Here is an 8,439-nt window from a genome sequence, read left to right as displayed (position 1 = left end):
CAGGAGACCCATCACACAAGGATCCTAAGGGACCTAACCCTTCTGCAGTGGGACAGTGAGTCGACCTGACGCTGGGGCACAGAAAAAGGGGAGAAACCTGCTCATGGACCACAGGGGAACGGGACCCCTTGGAGATGGTGTCACGATGGAAACCACCCCTGGAGTGACACTAAGCAGCAGGCTGGTGCCCGTGGGCCTCACCAGAAGGAGAGGGTGTAGTCTCCAACAAAGGTCTCGCTCTCTCTGACGAGGAAGGAGCCGTCGGGGGCCCCCGTCTCGATGCAGTAAGCCGCTCCGCGATGTGCCGCCCATCGCGGCCCGCTCCCAGCTTGCCGTGGAACCACTTCTCCGTGGAGTGAAGCTCCGTGCTGTTGCTCACCTGGCACAGGGAAAACCCGCAGGTTTGGGTTACCGAGGGCAGGCTCGTAGTGCCAGAGTCTGCTCTGCTCAGGGGTCTTCCAACCAGGACCAGGGGAGTTTCGGAAGCAGCTCCCCCCCTTCCCACCACAGGGTCTCCCCTGAAGCCAGCTGGCAGCAGAGATGCTCAGCCCCTTGGGCAGTCAAGTCCTTTCTCCAGGGGAACAGGTCACTGTCACCCAAGGGGGCTCTCACCTCCTTTTGCTCTTCCTCATCCTCGTTTCCTTGGTCACTGGTTGTCTCCCCAGAGTAATAGATCTTGCTGCTGGTCAGGACAAAGTAATGTGGGTTCCACTCCTGCAAGGAAACAAACTCTGGGCAAAGAGACCCCCCCGAGGAAGCACCGAGCTGGCCCTCCACCCACCCGTGGGATCACCTCCTCCTGACCAGCACAAGCAGTGAGGGGATTGTGAAGGACAGTCACCAGCAACACTTCAGTGGACTCACAGGAGCCTCCAAGACACCCCCCAGATGCGAAGCATGGATTTATCAGTAGCAAAAAACCAGCATGTGGTCGGTCTTACACACAGTGAGTGCAGATCATGCTGCAAACACCCCAGCACGCATTTAAAGGAGATGATGAAACGGAGGGCAAACCAATGCAAAAATAAAAAACTCTGCATGGATTTGGCACAGAGGCTAACAAAGATGATGATATCAGAGATGGTTATGCTGCTTTACCATTGCACTTTCCTATTTCCAGAAACCTGTTCCATTTGCACATGACTTTTCCTGACAGATCCTCAGCAAAGCAAAGCAGCTGAAGGAGCAGACTGGGTGTAAAGTAAATGCACGCAGTAAAACCAATGCTTGGCACTTTCCAAAGCAGAACGCTCGTTTAGGTGTGTTCAGTGTGTAGGCACTTGGTAGGAGGCAGGCAGGGCTAGAAATGCAGGCCATCGCTGGGGCTTACTGCAGCAACAAACAGGCTCTGGGGATTGCACAAGAGCCGCTGCAGTGCACCAGCCCAGAGCTCCCTCTAGCTCAGCCTTCTGCCTCTACCAAGCAGCTGCCTGAGGAAGTGCACAGGAGAGAGCCAGCAGAAAAACTCCCCCAGCCTTCAGAGAATCCTGAAAAACAGGACAGGCCAACAGCCCCTCGGATTGTTGGCACCACAGCCCTTCCTTCCAGCACCCCACCTGCCTTACAGAGTCACCACGTCATTTACTGAGCCTGCAGAGCGGGGCCGGGTGACAGTGGCAGAGACGTACGTGATTGATGGGATCTTCCAGGTAGAGGATCCCATTCTTGATGGAGTTGCTGATGTCGTTCTCTGAATACATGACAGACGTGGGGAGCTCCTCGTAGGCGCTGCCCTCTGCCAGCTTCTTGTGCTGCGGGACCAGAGAGCAGGTCAGGCACCTTGAGGGGAGTAGGCACCCCAAAAAGCAGCATAGATTTCCTGGTGAGCAACCCCAAAACTCCCGGTCTGCTGCAGTGGGTTCCTCTGGACCAAAAGGACCAAGGTAAGACCATGCTACAGAGAATAACAAATGGCAATAGAGTCCCACCCTTGCTTCCCAGAGGTGATTTCTGCAGCAGAAATACCAATATCCCCAGGCTCCCAAGAAAGGCAGCACCCAGCTGCTGAGCCCATTTCCCAGCCGCTCCTCTCGAGCAAGAGCGATCTTTGTCTCCGTCTGTTTCTAGCATCAGGTCTCTACTTCCACCTCCTGCACTGTCACCCAAACCCTTCCAGAGGTAAGGGGCTCTCCTTGCCCCCACACCCACCTGCCCCCATTGTCTCCCCTAGGAGCCTTGCTAAGGAGTTCACCTTGATGAGAATCTTCCTCCTGAGCTGGTTTGGAGAGGGAAGGCCATCAGCAGAAATATCTACTGGTTTGGTCAAGAGCATGTCCCCAAAGACCTTCTTGAAATTCTGCGCCATGTTCCTCTGCTGAGCAATGCTGCAGTGGTCCTCGATGGACAGAATGACAGGGAAACTGGGAGGAGGAAAAGAGCTGTGAGCACCAGCACGGTGTCTGGATGGAACCGACACTTTCTGAGCTCTGTTAAAACCCGGCCTCTGTGCCCTCAAGGAGCAGTTTGCATTGTGCACATCCAACGTAACCACCTACAGCAAGGCGTCCCCACCGCTGCTGGCAGTGCATGGAGTGGGGAAGGACTGGAGAACTGCTCGGGTTTATCCAAGGTCTTCCATCCCATAACTTTTCTCTGGGTGAAATCTCCCCTGGCTGGGAGACACAACATGCTTTCTTCCCACCGAACCCCAGGCACAAGGTCTGGTGTGGGGTCTCTGGATAAAGGGGGCTTTGCTTTGCTACAGCCTTGTCCCTACCCTCTCTCTGCCGTCCTGGCAGCTCTGCTGGCTGACGTCTAGGTCCCCGCTGTACTCACTCAGAGGTGACAAAGGCATGCTCCTTGATAGTGACCAAGACATCGGAGAACTTGATCTTGGTGGTTAAGGTGTGTCCGTGGTAGATGACCGGCATGCCATCGGGACCGTCCCAGCAATCCACTGAAAGAGACCCACAGGGGAAACTCAGCACAAAGGCAGGAATATTGGCAGGACACGGACATGACACAGACTGAACAGAGCGCTGCTGGGAACTTGTCTTGGATGGTAATAAAGGAGCAAGGTGAAGGTCCAGATCCTTCTGGGGGACCAAAAGCTCAGGCACATACCAGCCAGTCCCACAAAGCAAACCTCAGCCCTTTCAGCACACCATGGTGACAATGCTGCCACTGGCACGCCAACCTTCAGCCCTGCCTTCCATGCAAAGCCTTCTCTGACCGTCATGACGATGGAGACAGAGCTGCCAGCTCTGGGCACTCACGTTCGATGCAGCGGCATCCCATGCGCAGGCAGCGGGCGTACGCCTCCAGCGAGGACTCGCTCGAGAACTGATCCCCCGTCAGGTACCTTTTGGGTGAGAGAACACATCAGCAAAGCAACACGCTCACCGCAGGCACAGATGGCTGCTGGGACATCACGGACCTGCCTCTGCCACCTCAGGAATGGTGACAGAGACCTTCCCCCAGACCTGCCATCCTCCCCGGGGAGGGGTTCAACCCCACCACCACTTCAAGGGGCTGTGAGCCCTGCTGCAGGGTCCAGCCTTGCTGCTGGCTCTTGAGATTAGCCACAAAGAGTGATATCAGCGTTGGTGCCACAAAGACCCCCCTGCACCCACCAGAAGCAGCCCAAAGCAGAGTTAGAGCAGCTTGTGCAGGCAGACAGGAGCTCGCTGCCTGCTCTCCAGGCTGCTCGGCTGGCTCGGGCTCTCGGTCCTTTAAATTTGGGCTAAGGTGCTGCCACTGCACCCCATGAACAGGGAGCACAGACAGAGCCTGTCTGCAAAGAACACAGCTCCTGCAAGATTCTTCTAGCAGCAGAGAAGGAAAATGGCCAGTTGCAGCCTGCTGGGTTTTTATCACATCTGTCCTGTATGGAAGATGACGTTGCTAATGGTCAGAAATTGCCAGTGACAGCCTGGGACCCAACAGCACCGTCTGTGCAGAGCGTGCTGCTGACAACGTCTGAGCAAAACACTGATGGTTAAATGATGGAAGGAGGAGTGGGGCAGCAAGAGCACAGTCTCTGATGCACTGACCCCAGGGTGGAAAAGCCTACTTGACCCATCACTGGGATGGGGCAGAATCAGGAGAATCCCACCCTGGCAGAGGGTAAGAGGATGCTGGGAGCGGACAGGCACAGAGCCATGCCCTGGTCCTTACGTGTTGTGTGAGGAGGAGATCCAGTAATGGGAGAGGGGGTTGTTCATGTTCTCCAGACACACCATGTCCAGCTGCGAGTTCCAGATGCTGTTCTCTTTGGAAAACAGGAAGGTGAGAAACTGCTCAGGAAGAAACAGAAGCGTGTTAATGATGCGGAGGAGCCTGGTGCTGTGCTTTAGTTTCACACACATCTCACCCTCCGTGTCAGCAGCTACCGAGCTATTTTCTAAGCTCAGCACAGACTGACCAGCGGCAACCAGAACAGCACCCAGCCGGCTCGAGTCACCACAGCTTCAGCATTGCCACCTGTCCTTTGAGCCGTGCCAGATATCTGTGTACAAATCCTTTGACCCAGTTCTGCATTTTGTTCTGCATTTTATTCTGCAGCTCACATGGCAGGCAGGAGCTTGCTAAGCCCATGTGGATCAAGGGACCTTCGTGCAGGGGCTGGTCCAGACTGACAGTGACATGGTCATCTCCAGTCATTTTTATTCTTTTGTTTTCAGCTCTTTTTGCTTTGAAAAGATCTTTACATGCCCCAGAGGGACATTAAGCCAAACGTAGCCCCTTTCCTCCTCCAGATGAGCTGCCTGACGAGCGCTCCCAGCTGCACACATTCAGCTCAAGAAGAGAGCCCAGAAGTCATTCCCTTCCCCAACCAGCTCTTGTGCAACACAGTGACCCACCACATCCATCCACCACGGTCACCTCATACGGCAACACAGCTCAGAGGAGCTGTGATCCCTTCACCACCACCCCCTGCAGCAAAGCCACAGACTGCAGAGCTGTCCCACCGCAGCACGCTTTGCACCGGGGACATCACACCCTGCTCCACCCCACTGCACACGCTGCCGTTCGAGGTGTCTTACTTCATCCAGAGAGAAATAAGGCTCGTCAATCTCCCTCAAAGGGTCTCGCAGAAAGTTGAACATGAATTCCTGTACCTGGAGGGGATCTGCAGCCCAGAGCTCCTGCAAACCCCAAAAGAGACATCAAAAAGAAACCATTACGCCAAGCCTTATCCAAAACCACATGCAGCTCGTCCAGCTAGAAGCTTTAACCACTAAGGAGGCAGTTTTTAATGCAAGACCATCTCTGCCAGGAATTCAACCGTCAGCACAAACGCCGGATCACGTGCAACTGCAGCAATCTGCCTCCTTTCTAAGTGCTCTTCATTTTCTCAATGCCATGCACTCTTCTCTCCGACAGCTCCTTTGCACACATCTGCCACCCCACCGCCCTCAGCAGCAGAAGCCAACTTGGCTTCTTTTTGTTTCTCTCTCTCCCTGGGTGCCTTTCATGATGCCATCAGAATGGCTGCGTCTCTCCACTGGTCAACTTTCCCTGGCTGCAGCCCACGGGCAGGGAGGTGGCGGTGGGAGGATGGTGCAAAGAGGAGGCTCCAGGCCCTCGTGCGAGGCACAAGCCACCTCCTGTCCTCTTGGAGACCAGTAATGAGACAGGAGCTCGGCTAGAATCAAAAGAAAGAGTCTGTTCAGCCTACAAACATGCTGTCTGTGCCTGCATGCCGTCCGAGCACGCGTGCTGTGCTTGCTGAAAGCCCTAAGATTGCTTTTAGATGGAAAGGCAGCAATGGAATCGATGGGCTTCTCCTCAGGAGCTGCTGAGACCTTCCAAGCAGACAGGACGGACCAGAGCACTTCAGCTGCTGCAAACCGCCAGTACCGGCCAGGTGACAGGGACCAGGTAAATCTCCGCTACCCCGTTCCTCCCTCCTGGGACCTCCATCCCTCTCAGTTCTTCTGCTCTTGGTCTCTCTCCTGACCAGCATCCCTGGCTGAGGCCAGGTGTACCCTCACCAGCGCATCCCCTGCACCCCCTCCGGCTCCAGGAAGGATGCGCTCAGGCTGTAGCTGTGCCAGGGGAGCAGCCCTTGACCAAACCATCCCAGTTCCACCCAGGAGTACCAGATCCCCACCAATTCTGGTGCCTGCCCCCTCATCCCTCCCCTGGGCCGTGTCGAGCTCACCCTCTGGTACTCCAGCAAGAACTTCTGCAACTCCAGCAGCGAAACCCTGAAGTGCTCAGACCTTTCTCCAACCCTGAAAGCAAAGAGAGAAAAGCTTTGGTCACCCGTGCAGCACATCACCACCAACTGCTACCAGCATCATGTGAGATGCCACCTGCAGCCACCACAGCACATGCACCCCACACGTGCCCCAAGCAAGCAGCGCTGCAAGAGCAGAGCGGGATGCGCAGAGAGCCGAGGCGGGCACGATGGCAAACAGACAGCGGTTGAGATTCTACATCCACATCTCAGAGTCACGCACTGCTCCAGGAGCAGCCCAGGAGTCACATGGCGAAGGGCAGCAAAAATCATCAGGGGGACTGACTGGTACAAAATCAGAGAGGCTTGTACAAGAGCGAAAAGAACTCAATAGGTGCAGGGCAGCGAAGGGGTGATTGTGGACAGGACAGAGCTACAGGTATCCAGAGGACATGGGCTCAAGGAGACGAGGCAGGGAAGGAAGGAGGGAACCGTTTGCAGATGATGATCTCAAAGCACTTGCCCATGAATGTACCAAGCTGCAATGGCCCCAGCCAAGGGCCATGCCGGGGACTAACACCAAAAAACCAGAAATGGATGGGCAGTGCTGGCTGCCTGGGCAGAGGGATGAACCAGACGGTCTGCTGAGGTCCCTGCCAGCTCTCTTTTCTGTGGTTATAAGAATAAAGAGAGTAAATGATGGGGAATTACCTGGCCAAGTTAACAAGTCTTTCACTCCTTAGCTTCTGTGCCTAAGCTCAAGCTCTTTTTACCGTGGCAGAGACACGCACAGGGCAGAGCTGGCAGCGGCACCAGCAGCACTGCCTGGAGGGAGCCGGAGGTGAGCACACAGCCTGCACAGTCATGGCACATAAACCAACTGACCGGTTTTGGAGGCAGCTGGCCCGAGCTTGATCTCACTGGGATGGAAGAGAGCCCTCAGTGACCCGAGCTGAAGTGTCTGCAGCAAGGATGCTTATTCAGAGCGCAAAAACGCAAGCAGCACCGTGGCAAGCAAGAGGTGTGCAGCATGCCTCATCCCCCAGCTGCTGCTGGCACCAAAGCATATCACAGAGCAAAAGAAAACGGCCCCTTCCCCAGCAAACACAGAGAATTACCCACCTTTCTAGGAATGGGACATCCATCTGCAAAAGAAAGCACAAGCATTAGGTTTGCGCTCAATCTCACCAACGTATCTGAAAGCACAAACTGATTGGGAACTTAACGATGACAGCAAACCAGCACTGTGCAGCTCTGCTTTCCTTACATCCACTGCTCACACACCACCTCCCCGTCCCCAGCAGCCCAAGCAGCACCGTGCTCAATAACTTCTTTACTCCCTGTAACCCGTGGCCCAGAGGCAGGAGACAAGAGCTATTAGTTCAGGACAGCAGGGTTAAAAAGGCAATTAAAAGGGAATGCCCACTAACAAATACGGTCTCTCACCCACTTTCCTGGCCCTAGAGAATTCAGCTCTTACCATTTTCTGGGCGCTGAACATCAGGCTGCGGTAGAGCTGTGCAAACTGCCCGTACGTGATATCCCCGTTCCTCTGCTCCACGTCCTGCGGCAAAAAAAACTCCAGAGGTTATACAGGAGCCACAGGCATCTCTACACAGCCCAAGGAGCATCTCCTCCCAGCAGGATTCCCAGGGGGAAAGGAGGAGGGAAAGGCCAAAACCTGGCCAGACTTTGCCTCCTGCCTTCACCCATCTCTGCTGGGGCCAGTGGGACCCCACGGTACCCAGGACACAAGCACATCCTAAACTGTTATGTGATTCCCCAAGCTCACCCAAGCTGATTAAAAAGCATTATTGTTTACTTGAATAGTTACAAAAGGATCATTTTCATTTTTGTTTGCAGAGAGCACCTGAAGGGTCTGGAAACTGCAAGACCCAAAGCATGTGCTCTCCTTTGGCTGCGCTGCTCTTTGGCCTCGGAGCTCAGCGCTGGTGGGAAAGGCTGGTCTGTAGCAATACCGGCAGAGCCAGTGCCCGTCAGTCACCCAGCGGCAGTGGGATGCAGGACCCGGGATGCAGGACCCGCTGCCAGTCCTGCTCCCCACCCCAGCAGCGCAGAGCCGGGGCAGAGCCAGCAGCACCGCTGGGCGCGGGGGCGGCAGGGTGGGTGCTGGCCACAAACGGTCCAGGGTGCGGCACCCAGTGGGAGCTGGCACCTCTTCAGTCGCTGCCGTGGGTGGGGGCTCTCCCGGGAAAGGCTGGGAGCCTCTGCAATATGCAAACGCGCCGTGGGAGTGTAACCACCAGCAGGTTTTGCTGGAAGGCAGGCAGCGGGCTGCTGAGGGTCCCCGGTGC

The 8,439-nt window shown here is 55.5% G+C and overlaps 1 protein-coding gene across 1 annotated transcript in view; it reads right to left on the bottom strand.

Annotated features, from left to right (window-relative positions):
* The window catches only part of LOC104465741 (1-phosphatidylinositol 4,5-bisphosphate phosphodiesterase gamma-1-like), a gene marked incomplete at both ends in the record, with an annotated part of 25,173 nt that overhangs the window by 9,866 nt on the left and 6,868 nt on the right, over positions 1–8,439 (bottom strand). Inside the window, 12 exon segments of the mRNA XM_010078906.1 lie at positions 202–289; positions 292–379; positions 613–714; positions 1,629–1,751; positions 2,192–2,360; positions 2,776–2,896; positions 3,216–3,301; positions 4,117–4,235; positions 4,986–5,087; positions 6,107–6,179; positions 7,247–7,269; positions 7,605–7,688. Coding sequence (XP_010077208.1) covers positions 202–289; positions 292–379; positions 613–714; positions 1,629–1,751; positions 2,192–2,360; positions 2,776–2,896; positions 3,216–3,301; positions 4,117–4,235; positions 4,986–5,087; positions 6,107–6,179; positions 7,247–7,269; positions 7,605–7,688 — 1,178 coding nt within the window.

This window comes from Pterocles gutturalis, unplaced genomic scaffold (assembly GCF_000699245.1).
Source record: "Pterocles gutturalis isolate BGI_N339 unplaced genomic scaffold, ASM69924v1 scaffold21813, whole genome shotgun sequence".
Taxonomy (NCBI): Eukaryota; Metazoa; Chordata; class Aves; order Pterocliformes; family Pteroclidae; genus Pterocles; species Pterocles gutturalis.
The sequence above is the reverse complement of the archived record's forward strand: the minus strand, read 5'-3'. Positions and strand labels throughout refer to the sequence as shown.